The following is a 15,000-nucleotide window of genomic DNA, read 5'->3' on the forward strand; positions in this document are numbered from 1 at the left end:
ATATATATAAAAAATATTTGTCTTTTCCAATAGAACAACTGACCTCCACAATAAAGCGGACTGAGCTGCTTCACCGACGTTATGAACTGTACAATGGTGTTACTCTGCGGATACTGCCAAACGCTTGACATATCTGATTCAATATTTGGAAATGGGAGCCGGAGGAGGAAGTGAGTGGGGTCTTATTAGATACGAGCTTCATTAAAAAGACTAAAAAGGTGAAGGATGGAAGGAGCGAGTGGTCTATCAATATGCCTGCTAATTAAAACAGGCATTTGTCCTTTTTTAATGAGTTTTGGGCCTGATGTTGTCGAGTAATGTCCATATATTAGAGACATAATAAGCTATCCATGTTAATTAAAGAAGATGTATAATGTTTTTGGTATTGAGTGATCATTTTTATATACTGTACATACATCGCTATTTTACATTTGTTTAATGTAAACCGCAATATTTAAAAAACATGACCGTAATTGTGGTGCTGATGTTGTTTATTTGGTTTTCTTTTTTGCAGAATTTAATATTTGTTTTCAGACTCTTTCACATTTCAAAGTAGAACGTTGGCATTAGAGCTCCCCCTGCAGGTTAGAAAATGGATGCAGTTTTTTTCTTTTTTTCTCTTTCTTTTCCATCATAAGAGAGTATAATCACACACAAAAACATTTCACATTGCCAAACATAGAAAAGAGCCAGGGTTTCTCAGGAGAGTTGTCTTCAGGTCGATGACATAAATGTTGCAAGGCTGGTTTTCCACCCAAAGGCAGCAGGGGGCGATGATGGACACTTCAAACACTCCAAAAATGCATATTTAATCATGACAGGGACTTATAAAGAGGTTTAATAAGGTGAAAATATTACTTAGTTCTGCTTTGAGCACTCATGGGTCCGAAGTGACGTCACACACTCGTTGCTACTGCCATCTTGTGGACAGAAGCTGCATGCTGCGCTGTGGGCACTGTCAACAAAAAGTCTCAAAACAAAAGATATCTCTTCTGTAGCATTCCCAAAGACCCCGTTTGTCCAGAACTGTATTATTGTGGTCAGGAGGGACCAGTGGATTTACAGAAATCACTCCAGACTGAGGCTGAGCTGTTTTATTCAGGCAGTTAGCAGCTGGCTAATGCTAGTTTACCACCTATCCGGGCGTTATATTTTAAGATCAGACACAAAGTTCGTGCTCTTGAAAGCTTTGAGGGCGTGTCCGGGGCAGAGGGCGTGTCCGGTGCAGAGGGTGTGTCCGTTGCAGAGGGCATGTCCGGGGCAGAAGGCGTGTCCGGGGCAGAAGGCGTGTCCGGTGCAGAGGGTGTGTCCGGTGCAGAGGGCGTGTCCGTTGCAGAGGGCGTGTCCGGTGCAGAGGGCGTGTCCGGTTCAGAGGGCGTGTCTGGTGCAGAGGGCGTGTCCGGGGCAGAAGGCGTGTCCGGTGCAGAGGGCGTGTCCATTGCAGAGGGCGTGTCTGGGGCAGAAGGTGTGTCCGGTGCAGAGGGCGTGTCTGTTGCAGAGGGCGTGTCCGGGTCAGAAGGCGTGTCCGGTGCAGAGGGCGTGTCCGGGGCAGAGGCTTGTGGATGAGGAAGAGCAGATGTAATTATCCGCTAAAGTTTGTTGTGGCTGTTGTTCCGCTGTGTCTGTGACTCGCTGCTGTCGAGAAAGATCAAAGCCCATAATGTCTGTCTTCTTGAAGTATCAGCCTTTTTTCATTTTAACCTCGACACGTCAGTCTTTCTACTTGCACTCGAGCTTCAAACGCAAGCCAGAACGGGTACTCTCGAAATGCAACTCGAATCAGGCCACGAGGCCCTCTAGTGGCAGCAGCAGGGAGTAAAGCATTTCGAAACCACTAAAATAGCAGCATGAAGATTTTCAACGAGACGTAAGATGATTGCTTTAAAGTTACAAACAACCTCAGCTCATGACTCCATCTGGTGGATAAAGCGAGTATTGACAGCACCATCGCCAAAATGCACAATGAAAAAGATCAGTAAAAATATAACGTCCAAAAAAAAATATAACATTTGAGTCTTTTATTTAGTGTTTAGTTTTGGAATACCTGGAATGGAATACCTTTGTGGTTATGTAATCTCTATTATTCTTATTACATACAACACTCTGACAAATATAAAGCTCCGGTAGTTGTTGTCACGCTATCCCAGCATGCATCACTACACTCCACAGTGGCAGGAACGGTGCTGGGGGGTTTCCAATTGAAACTAACGGCAATTGACACACTTTATCAGACGGAAACCTGAGCATTTGACCCAATTTACAGACGGGAGAAGTGGATCTCCATAACCAAGCCTCACATCTATTAAGCTTCCAATTTATTGCTGCATTCATCTGGGTTTTCATTTGGGGAACAATTTAACCATCGTCTCATAACAATTCAATCTCCTTATCAAGATTGTGTGTTGGTGATTCTATTAATTATGAATCTATTAACTAAGCAAGTAGTTTGACGAGAAACACAAAACGATCACAAATGCTTTTCAGAAACAGCGTTTGACTGTTTAATAAAATCACGCTGAGTACTAAAGAGTCTTTATTACATCGACAGGGGTGAACGGCTTCACGTTAGTCAAAGTACAACATTTTTACCAAGATCGCATCATTTTAATTGTCAGTGTGGTTAAACGTTACAATAATTTAGAATCAGAATAATTTCCAGATACACTTTTTGATTATATAAGGTGGAAAGAGAATAACATTTAGAGTTAAGTTCTTTAAAAGCTCGCTCAGAGCAGGTGAGGGTTAATCTGGTTCGTTTTTAAGACGTGTTGTTATTTACAGCTTGATTTATCGACAAAAATGATCTCCAAAAGCTGAATTCCAGGAGAACAAATGTAGTCTCACACAGCAGGTGAAGGAGCGCTATAGCTAGAGCTGCAACTAACGGTTATTTTGGTAATTGATTAGTCCAGTAATTATTATTTATTCTAGTTGTTTAGAACGCGTCAGGCCAGACTATGACAATATATGAGATGTTTTCAATTTTACCCAGATAAAGCTGAACCTAATCCATTTGATCCTGGTGGAGAGTATTTTCAGACGATTTTATGTTGATTTCTGCTCTGAGTAAATAAAACCTCTTCTCTCAGCATGTTTTGGAGTCCGTGTATTGACCAGTGTACGATTATTCTGTGACTCGATTTGCCGACTATTTCTGACTATTTCTATCATCCATTAGTTGCGATAAATCTTTCAACTTGCTGCAGCCCTATCTATAGCTAACCTGAGCAGCCTAGCATCTGCGCTAGCAAAACAACAACAAAAACGAAGCGCGCTCGATCATTGCCAAACATTAAGAGCCTCAACAGTTTTATAATTTTCTCTTTGCAATGTTTTAATGTGCGTCCAAACTGTCAACTTGCTGAGGAAGCATAACAACACATTTGAGTAGAAGAGCGGTGCGTTGCTAAGCTTCAGCCTGTGGGCGTATGTTTACTGTTTAAATACCCTTTCCCACCTGCTGTGCCACGGCAAAGAAGTGTAAATTTGGCAATGTTCAAACATGAAAACCTTTTATATGAAAACATTGCGTGATTGAATAACTTGTAATACATTGTTTTGTACATTTATGTCGGATAAAGTAGAACTACAGAAGAAGTTTCAAATTGATATCTCAAAATGTAAGACTTTTTCCTATTCGCAGTGTCTCACCTCGAAAGAAGGACCTGCCGTTTCAATTTTGGGCCAACAAATAAATACAAATACAAATCAATAGGCTCAATCGTGTTATTTTGCGTGCTGCATGGCGTGTAATAATATCTAAAACCCTGTATGATTTGGCTCGGAGGATTTTGGGCTTTACCTGCTGTTCTTTCTCCTGAGATGATCATAGCGATGAACTAGCCCTTTCTTATTCTGCCATTACAATCAATTGCGGTCGACCCCCTCCCAACCTCGCGGCGTGAAGACCCCCGCCTCCGGAGCCACAAGGGAGCCCTGATTGGTTTCTATTTGCGGGGCTCTGAGTCAAAACCGATCAATGGTGTCGAATCGTGAGTGAAAGATCGGATAAGGACTTTCCGCTTTTGACACCAAGAGATGAAATGTACACATGATCAAATCAATGTGGAAGCCTGAAAGACATTACGCTTCCCGTTTTGAGAGAGGTTTTTGTATGCTGTATATGCTGGGTAGTTGCTAGGGACGTCACAAGATTAAACTGTAGGTTATTGTAAGAAAAAAAACATGATTGTTGACACAAAACAGTAAAATCCTTAATTTTCCTACATTTAGATGACTATTTCTCAAGCATGTGACCAGCTCTATGAAATGTGTGTTGTTATTGACCTTTAAACATGCTTTGAGTACCTTTTATTTTGAAATTTCATCCACAGCCAAAAACATACAAAACAAATAAAATAAATTATTTAACAAGGATCTTATTACCGGTAGTTCTGAAAACAATAAGAACAGTCAAATCAAATTATAAAACAGTAATAAATAAGTAAATGAAAATAAATACGTAAAAACACTGAGGAGCACAAGACTCACGCAGTGTTGAAAGCCAGACAATAAAAGAAGAGACTGAAATACTTCAAACTCGGGGCCTTTCAGTCGCGAGGGGGTGTTTCAGAACTTAGGGCATGTTTTAGAATGAAAAAAAATACAAAATATATAACTTTTCCACAGACGCCAGAGTAACTGAGCCTCTACTGGCTGCAGGGGGAATTACAACATTTTAAAATCAACACTGCTAATACAGCTGATTGCCGACAGGAGAAATCCACAGAACTAGACCGAAGATGATTTATGGACTTATTTATGGAGCCGTGTCACAGATCGAGAGAACGTCAGTTATCGAGGAGATTCAGAGATTTAAAGTTGCAATCGACAATAACAATTTAGTGCATTATTCGCTCACTCCACACTTGGTCGTGGTAATTATAGCTGCAAGATATATCGCAACTGTATCAAAATCACAAGTTGAATGGTCAAAATGAGCAAATTGCAAAGTCTGCAATATTGAATTAACTTGCAAAAAACAAAATATCTTGTTTTATTATGTATAAGACATGCTAACCATGTAGTTTAGGACGCTAAAATCATGCCCCGAACTATACTGGACTCTTGGATCAGTTTAGCACTTCTATGCTAATGCTAATGCTCCTGGTGTTTGAAAAATGTGACCTCTGAATAGAATCCAACAATTAAAATGTACATCTCTAAGCTAATCGCGACGAAGACGTTTGGCAAAAAAAAGGCTCCGCCCTTGTGGTAAGTGGTATTATCGTAGCCAAAGTTGCCCTGGGGCAGACTGACGCAAACGAGGCTGCCAATACGTGCCATCGCCAATCACTCACCCACCTCATACAGACTAGGAAAGGCGGGTGAGGTGTCTTGCCCAAGGACCCAACTGCACTTTGTATTAGAGTAGCACTGTAGCATCTCTCCCCTCCCAGCACCAACCAGCTCCGGCCCGGCCTAGCTTCCGAGGTCAGACGAGATCAGGCATTGACGAGGAGGAACAACAATGTACAGACTGAATTATTGGCAAGCGAGGGTAGCGTTTCCCCCCCACCCTTTTAGTCAACGCGCTGACGAGTGCGAGCAAACATTCACCTACACACTGTTAAAAGCCTCATATTTGCAGAGACTTGCAGAGACGGCGCCGACGCATTGACGCGTTTGTCAGAACAAACCGTGATGGATTTAAAGGGCTCCGTATTTACAGTGCCTCACAATGCCACACAGGTACCGAAAGCAAAAGCAATATTAGTTAAAGAGTAACTCGCGCACGCCTACAGTCAAAGACGGAAAACAAAGGGCGGAAAAATGTACAAAGACCGAGAAGAGACAGACGAGAGGCGGCACGAAGGCGGTGGAGAAAAGGGGAGGCGCCGGGAGACATGTGATTGACAGCTGCTAGCTTGTCTTTATCCACGGGTTTCAGAGTGATGAAGGATTGAGGCTGTTGCCATGGTAATTATTAACAGCGTGATTCCCCGATTAGAGTCAGTAGTAAAGTTGCGTCAAAATTCGATCCGTGCCCAGAAGCTTCTGCGCAAACGTGGGTCTCATACAACACATACATATACTTTTACTCTTTAAACATGTGTATTTTAAGTTAAATATGAGCTCAACATATGTGAAAAAAACAATATTTAACTGCTAATAAACTTTAGCAAACAGATCACTGACTTTAATGTCATATTTAATGTGTTTGGTGATTACAGCAAGTATAATATTTTACCTGTCTTTATCTAAAAATAATTGAGTCATGAAACTTTCTAAGCGAGCTCTATTTAACGTACATTATTATGAATTAAGGCTACAACTGACAGATGACATTTTAACAGCTTCTGGCTATTTAAATAATGAAAATGTAATCAAGCTAACAACTGGCGTGACGGATGCAAATTTGGTAAATTACTTGAAAGATGAAATATTTTTAAAGAGTAAAACAGGCACTTTAACAGGAAAGTGAAATTGTATGGCTGAGGGGCAGAGGAGGGTTGAGAAAGTGCATTTATATGAACAAATGGTGAGGTGATTGGTTGTGTGATAAAGATAGCAGGCTGTGATTGGCTGGTACTACAGATACTTTTTAATCTGTTATTTGATCAGTACTCAGTCCTTCTACAGGGAAAACAAGTATTTACAATAATGAACTAATCTAAATGTATAAATGTATGCATGGTTTATTTTAAACTTTAAAATAAACCTGGACCATTGGATTGGACGTTGGACTGGACATTGGACTGGACATTAGACTGGACATTGGACTGGACATTGGACTGGACATTGGTCTGGACATTGGACCTGACATTGGTCTGGACATTGGTCTGGACATTAGACTGGACTTTGGACTGGACATTGGTCTGGACATTAGACTGGACATTGGACTGGACATTGGACTGGACATTGGTCTGGACATTGGACCTGACATTGGTCTGGACATTAGACTGGACTTTGGACTGGACATTGGTCTGGACATTGGACTGGACATTGGTCTGGACATTGGACTGGACATTGGACTGGACTTTGGACTGGACATTGGTCTGGACATTGGACCTGACATTGGTCTGGACATTGGACTGGACATTGGTCTGGACATTGGACCTGACATTGGTCTGGACATTGGTCTGGACATTGGACTGGACATTGGTCTGGACATTGGTCTGGACATTGGACTGGACATTAGACTGGACATTGGACTGGACATTGGTCTGGACATTGGACTGGACATTGGTCTGGACATTAGACTGGACATTGGACTGGACATTGGTCTGGACATTGGACTGGACATTGGACTGGACTTTGGAATGGACATTGGTCTGGACATTGGACCTGACATTGGTCTGGACATTGGTCTGGACATTGGACTGGACATTGGTCTGGACATTGGTCTGGACATTGGATCTGACATTGGTCTGGACATTGGTCTGGACATTGAACTGGACATTGGACCTGACATTGGTCTGGACATTGGACTGGACATTGGTCTGGACATTGGACCTGACATTGGTCTGGACATTGGTCTGGACATTGAACTGGACATTGGACCTGACATTGGTCTGGACATTGAACTGGACATTGGACCTGACATTGGTCTGGACATTGAACTGGACATTGGACCTGACATTGGTCTGGACATTGAACTGGACATTGGACTGGACATTGGACTGGACATTGGTCTGGACATTGGTCTGGACATTGGACTGGACATTGGTCTGGACATTGAACTGGACACTGTTCTAGACTTGGCACCGGTGCTGTTATGATTCCTGGAGTTGGCACTATCCCACGCTGCTGTCTCCCTTCTTTCCTTGAAATCCTCTAAAAATCTACTGGATGAACTTTTCCTGCGGCGTCTTCATGGAGATGTTACTTGGAATGGAAGATGTTTCACAGTAAAACATCTCGATTTCCATGACGACGAGCAGGCCACAGGGCAGAGAATATGGAACATTCCAGTTAAAGCAATAACGTTAATAACGTTAATGCAAAACAAGTATTGCTGAAGACTAAACCAGTGTAAAATCAAGCAAACGAGGATCACACAAGGGTTAAGTGTGTATCCATTACAAGGTGTCATTCACAAATGTCAGCTGAAGACGTGTGTGTGAATAAAGTGATGGGAAGAGCCAATCCACACGGATCATTGATTTCCATTGTCCACTTTCATTACGTCTCCATCTCGCTGAGAGTCCGTCCACAGATTGAGTCAGACGAGGCCTTAAAGAAGACGTTTTATGGACTTTAATACAAATGGATCACTTTCAGTAAAACACTCTTTTATTGTAGCTTTCTTTTTTGTTTCTTTGAGTTTGGGTTTAGAAAAATAATTTAAAAAGAGTGTTATATATTGTGCAAAATGTCATTTCCTAATTAAAATATATGGGGCTTGTTTAGAATCCCGCTTCTCTGTACATCAGGAGGTAATCGAAAAGTGCTGCTCTGTGTTTTTAAAGGCCACATCTTATGCTTATGATGTTATAACATTGTTTTCTCATTAAGATTATAGCTGGAGATGCATTTAGCTTTAGCCACTAATCATGTTCAATATAACTGTGTGTTAGCATGTTGGGAGAAAGATAGCTTTTGTTTATTTCCCCACAGTAATTACCTCTGCTGGAGTGGTAACACCCAATCCTGATGAGGGAACGCCTGGCGTAATCAAACAAAATCAACAATAATACCTACAACATTATATTTTGTTTGAATAACTGCTCATTTTTAGTGCTTACAACAACTTTTAGTGCTTTTTTTTATGCTGGGAAATTCCATAAGCGCAGATGTAAATATGCTGGAGTCAGCTTTATGTAAATGATGTTGTCAAACGTATCAGGTGAGAAGGGCCAGTGTGTAGTAACCGCTCTAGGGTGAGGCTATTTTTACTGGTTTGCTTTGAGGAGAAAAGCATTATCCTCGATACAGTATTTTAACAGCAAATTGAGACCACTATTAATAGAAAAAATAAAGTAATTAACAAACTTTCGTATTCTTTTCTACTTGTTCTTAACATGTTCTGACATATTTACTGCAACAGTAACAGTAACATCCGACATGACTTTAAAACTGGAACGTGAAACAACTACAATGGAAACAATTGATGATACCTGCGGAATGTACTTTACTTCTGGCAGTGGGAAAAAAGACGATCTTTTATGGACTATAAGTCGCACCTTTTTTCATAGTTTTCGCTCTAGCTTTGGGTGGAACTTATACCCCAGAGCGACTTATATATGATAGTATTTGTTATTTTCACACTGAAAACCACAAGAGGGCGCTCTAGGCTCTAAGCGACGCAGAAGAAGAATCTGCACTTCCTCTTCCTCTGGAGTTTGTGGAGTTGTTTAGAAGTGACACAGAGGAAGAAGAATTCAGTGGATTTAGTGATTTGGGGTAAAACTGATGCTTTGCTAAACTTGTTAGCATGTTAGCATGTTCTTTATGCTATAGTTCTCTGAATAACTGTTCATCTGTTACGTTAACATACCAGACACTTACCACAGTTCTGTTTGTGCCTCATGTAGCTGAAGGTGTTAGCGTTAGCATACGTCATGTAGCTGAAGGTGTTAGCATTAGCATACGTCATGTAGCTGAAGGTGTTAGCGTTAGCATACGTACACCTATTCACCATGTTCTCTCATCTCTTATTATTTTAAATTGCATTTCAAGATGAAATGTCTGTTCTTTGTCCTAGATTTTATAAAATACAATTCCCCCAAAAATGCAACCTAAATATGTTTTTTTCTTCTATAATATGCATTTTTTGGCTGGTGCGACTTATACTCCGGAAAATATGGTACTAAAAAATGGCTGAAGCAACCATAGACACTGACGAGGCTTGATGTGTTGATGCGAGGACTCTCTTTAAATTTAAATAAATACATGAATGATTCAGTTATGTCCTGTCCTCCTGATAGGGACGGGCCTGAGGGTCCCACCAGCGGGGGGCGGGCTCTTGGGTGCGCTGGGCTTGTTAGTCATATTAGCCTCGTTAGCTCTGTTTTCCACCCAGGACACGGCACATCAGCCTGGACTCTTGGCTCCCGTAGCGTTACCTGTCCTGAGTTGACGGTTTCCTGGGATTATTTGCCTGAAACAGTGATTTTTTTAAAGCAAATTTTAGCAGCAGTGGAGCGACTTTCTCTGGACCGACGTTTTGTGACTAAGATCAAATTAAAACATGAATCTGAATGAAAAATGTTATCCATTTGAAATCTCTCTAAACAGGCCACAGTATCCGACAAAAACTATATCCAGCGATTTGAACTAAATGTGTTTGTTTATGAATTTGCTGTATTCATTTATTCATGCCAGGATTCTAAAATACACAGCCAAAGCTACTCTGAGCGTGTCCTTCCACGCTTAAACCGACACAATAAATATTTCCCACCATCAGGAGCAATCGGGGTCAAAAGGACCTCCCGGCTGTTGCCACTCACGATATATCTCATCTTTTTTTCTACAATCTCTATTTTCTCAAGACTATTTTCAGGAAAAGCCCTGGACCGAAAGACGAGATCCCATTTGCATAAACACGAATCCATGCATTTTAACGCGTTCAAACCCCCCATGCATGCTTCACACTCTCTCACCGCCGATTTGATTTGACGCCACGCGCAAACAAAGCAGCGCCTCCTGCCTCCTTAACGCCATCATCTCCAGCCTGATATCTCGGATCGGACAGGTCCTCGCCCGCGGCCTCACGCTCGCTCGCCACGGCACGCCAGACATCACACGGCAAAGTCTACCTCGCACGCCGCCCCCCCCGAGTCGTCCGCGGAGAAGGATGACCCGGGCTTGACCTTCCACGAGCCCCCGAGGCCAGAAACCCGACAATCCGGAATGTCCCCGGCGCTCTCTGTGATGTGCTTTTTATGTGGATGTGATGATGCGTGAAGCTCGCTGTGCTGTTGTGATGGTATTTACACCGCCGTATGATATTACAGAATAGAAACGCTTCGATTATTACTTTTGTTGATTCAAATGTGTACAATTGTATGTGATCTCTAAGCTTCCTCTGCTTTTTCTGGCCAAAGCAGCTTGAATTTTAATATGCTGAGCAGGGGAGGAGCGGAAATGTGTGCTCAAGTAAGAGTAACTTTATTTTAAAATATAATAATTCAAGTAGACGTAAAAAAAATAAAAAAAATTGTGATAAAAAAAAGAAGTAAAAAGTATAAACTTGAGTACTGAGTAACAGTTTGGACAAGTATTTAAAATTAGATGTATGATTTATGCGTGATTGCAATCTGATGGACAAAAACATTGAATACTGTACATTCTGGAATTTCAAAAGATTTACATAAATAATACAAAACTACCGTATTTTCCGGACTATAAGTCGCACCAGCCAAAAAAATCCATAATAGAGAAGAAAGAAACATATAAGTTGCACTGGCGTGTGAATGAAATGTGGTTGCAAGTGTGAAAATAACAAATAATACACATATAAGTCTCTCCGGAGTATAAGTATAAGTATATAAATATAAGTATAAGTCGCACCCCGGCCAAAACGATGAAAAAAGGTGCCACTAATAGTCCGGAAAATACGGTAACTGTAAAAACGGCAAATGTTCAAATCATTTAATATTGCCAGCGATTGTCTCCGTTGGTTTTACGTTGGTCAGTCCAAGTGAGTGGATGCCTGGCCAGTGCTCCTGAGGGCCAAACGTATCAATAGCAGCTCTTAAAGAGAGAGGCCCCTTGATTCCCTCTGGGAGGCGCTACCTGGCCCCAGCAGGAAAACAAATCGATTTGCCCCCTCCATTCGGCTGTTACACACTCATTACGGAGAGTCAGTTGTTTTTGATGTTTTATGTATGTATTTTTATGTATGACTGTAGCTTGAATTAGTTGCTTAAACTATGATCAATTTCTAAATTCCATTCGATTGCACTCGCACTTGACCTGTGTGAACTGTTGAGTGTTAGCTTTCTTTGTTTATTTCTTTCTTTCTTTTCTTTCGTCAAACTAAGCAGGAGTGTCTGAAAAGGACATTTACTTCAAACAGTTACTCACAATTAGGAATATCACAATATGAAATTATAGTGTTATTGTGAGGAAAAACATCACAATTTAACGATTATTCTCGACTATTAAGGCCATAACCAAGCATTCCATTTTATTTTATTCTCCTGGTTTAACATGTTACTGTTCTTAAAGTTTGTGACCGACATTACAAACGTGACAGCCAAAATAAAGTCACTTTTGACAAAAATAGCCAGATACAGATACATTTAGGTCTTTTTCTTTTGGACGATAGATTGATATAATTCTTACATCATCACGATTATTGTTTTTTGTTTCTTTTGATTATACTGTGACCTGAATAATCACAATTATCGATTAAACAAATAATATTGACATCCCCGGTCACTATAATGTAACTGAATAAATGTATTTTTTGCTGAGTGGAGTTGAACGTAACCATCTATGAACATGTTTTAGAGGGAATTGATAGCTCTCCCCACTTTTCTGTCACTCATATATTTAACCATGACAAACATGGGCCTGGGATAGACGCGTGCGGTTGTTTCCATGTGGTTCTCAATAAACTCCGCCCACTCGGACCCTTTTCTCACTTCAATGGGGCTCGACCGTCTTTCGAAGCCCGCTGCGGTTCTCGAAGTACATTTCCCATTCATTTCCCCCATAGTCTTTTAGAGCATTTCAAATATTATGTTTTAAAATGCGAGAAAACCGGCTATGTAGTAACAACCGTCCATCACACTATTGTATTCCGTCCAGAAAAACGTGGGCGGACAGTTTTCGAGCTCCGTATTGCACCACAACAGCCAAACGAGCGTCTGGGACAGTCGCAGATGGACAGAACACGCCTCTGTTGTAGACTGGTTTGGTTGAATTTGCTTAAAAACAGCCAAGACTGAATATGGAAACTTATCAATGAATTGTGTCCCTCCTTTTGCATATGATGTTACGCAGGGCTGTCAATCAAAAGTTAATCATTTATTATTTACAGACGATGTTTTCAAACCGCCCAAATAAACGGCGAAATGTTTACTCGTTGGTGCACATGAAAATTGAACATTTCCCACAAAACAACATACTTTATGTAGTATTTAAACTGCAATACTTTTCTCTAACTCTCCATAGAAATGATTGGAATTCCCAATTCCCAAATGCCAAAACAACAAACGTGCCAAATGTACAGAATTACAGAGGTTCTTCGTCAGAACAAATCGCCAACAATACTTCAAAAACGCCAACCAAACTAAACCAGAGCAAACAGTTCAACACCGGACGTCCATTCGGCGTGGTCCTTACCTGATGATGACGTACATGACCAGGAAGTTGCCGACCAGGCCGATGACACACACGATCATGAAGACCACCACTATGGTCACCTTGACGCTGGTGGGCAGCAGCGTGTCCGTCTCGTTGTAGGGGCTGCTCAGGTTGTACAGCGAGTCGTTGTACAGCTGCAGGTGGCTCAGCTCCGCCAGCAGGAACTCGTCCGGGAAGTCCATGTTTGGTCAAGAGGGGGAGGGTTTTAGCTCACCTGTGATTAAGAAGAAAACAAGAAAAAAGATGGTTGTGGGGTTCATTTTAGGAATGGACAATATCGTTAGTAAAATTGGCATCGGTGATATCAGAGGCTTTTTTCATATATATCGGTATTGGTTGGTTATTTATTTTAACGCATTTTTTTCCATATGGGCCTATTCCTAGTTTGGAGGCCGTATGTTTAGGCAACCATCTTAAAAAATCTAAACCGAGTGTCGTTTTCATTGCTGCATTTATTCTGCATTCCAATCGTCTTCGGAGGTCGGAACTCAGACCTCGCGGTGACGTTTTCTCTGAGTTTCTGTGTTCCGGTCGTCGAGTCGGAAAACAATTACCAGTATATACAGTAACAACTCAATCATGTGATAAACCAGGAAGAAAGTGTTCAAATCAGCCAAAATGCGGGTCCTCTTAAGCTAATTTATTCACAAAAATTGACAAAAATATAAGAATTATAGCAACTAGAAAAACAAACATGGAGGCATGAAAACCAGGAGAAAAAGGTGTTGATTTGCTTTGCAGATTGTTCTACTCACTTCTTTTGATGTTAAGTGCTGTTGTTGTGTGTTCACTACGGTCCCTAGTGGACAGCACAGGCACAGCTCTGTTGCTAAGCATCCACAAGCTCAGAGGAGACGGACCAAATGATGGACAGAACAACGCAAAGGACGGACAGAAGCTTCTACGTAAATCCATACGCGTTTAGAACGTAGAGCAGGGGCGGGGCAATTATTTTCCTCCAAGGGCCATATTCGAATCCAGGCAAGTAGCGGAGGGCCGGCCCGCCATCATTGGTGTGAGAAAAAAAAAATTCAAAAAAATTAAATATCTAATAAAATATCACTTTTCTGTCAAATATAGGCTATTGAATATATTATTTTATTTATTTCACATCATATTTATTAAGGATACAAGTGCAGACAGATGCCTAAAGGCAAAAAATAATAATAATTAAATATTACTTGGCATGTTTGGCGGGCCGGATTATAAAGACAATGTTGCAGTTTGCCCACCCCTTTAAAGGTTATAGGCTATTAAGTGTACAAGAATTAAAATGAATCTAAATAATACTAGGTGTTATCATGTTGCCTGGAAAGCTTTACAATAATGTATTAAACTCAGACCATAACCTGCTTGTCTGCATAGAGCTAAATCACTTAAAATAATCTTATACCGTGGATCAGTCAATGCTCCGTTACCTCTGTCGTTCCTTCAAAGAAACTAAACAAGAGGTCGATTTTACAAGTCTAACTTAAAGGCGCAATGGACAATTTTTCGGCGATTTGCGAACTCAGGCGGAAGTGCTCATACCCCTCCCCCGTGCACATGCCACTCCCCCGTGTGGACTGATACAACACACACGTGCGTTTGTTTATTAGCGCAACGGAGCGCATCACATCGCTCGTCTCCCGTAGATTTCTGTCCACTTCTGCGTCAGCTCGAACTGTCTTTCTCCGTCTTCATTTTGCCCCGTACACTGAGAGAACTATATTATGATAGATCCATGCGCTTAGGCACGCGGAA

The 15,000-nt window shown here is 41.2% G+C and overlaps 1 protein-coding gene across 1 annotated transcript in view; it reads right to left on the bottom strand.

Moving 5' to 3' along the window:
* Positions 1 to 13,466, bottom strand: part of oprl1 (opiate receptor-like 1) — a 120,361-nt gene extending 106,895 nt beyond the window's left edge. The window contains exon 1 of the mRNA XM_072448701.1: positions 13,237 to 13,466. Within this exon, the coding sequence (XP_072304802.1) occupies positions 13,237 to 13,439 (203 nt within the window). The 5' untranslated portion in view covers positions 13,440 to 13,466. The remainder of the gene's footprint in view (positions 1 to 13,236) is intronic.
* Between the last annotated feature and the right edge of the window lie 1,534 nt (positions 13,467 to 15,000).

This window comes from Eucyclogobius newberryi, unplaced genomic scaffold, assembly GCF_026437365.1.
Source record: "Eucyclogobius newberryi isolate DKJ021-1_F unplaced genomic scaffold, fEucNew1.0.hap1 SCAF_17, whole genome shotgun sequence".
Taxonomy (NCBI): Eukaryota; Metazoa; Chordata; class Actinopteri; order Gobiiformes; family Gobiidae; genus Eucyclogobius; species Eucyclogobius newberryi.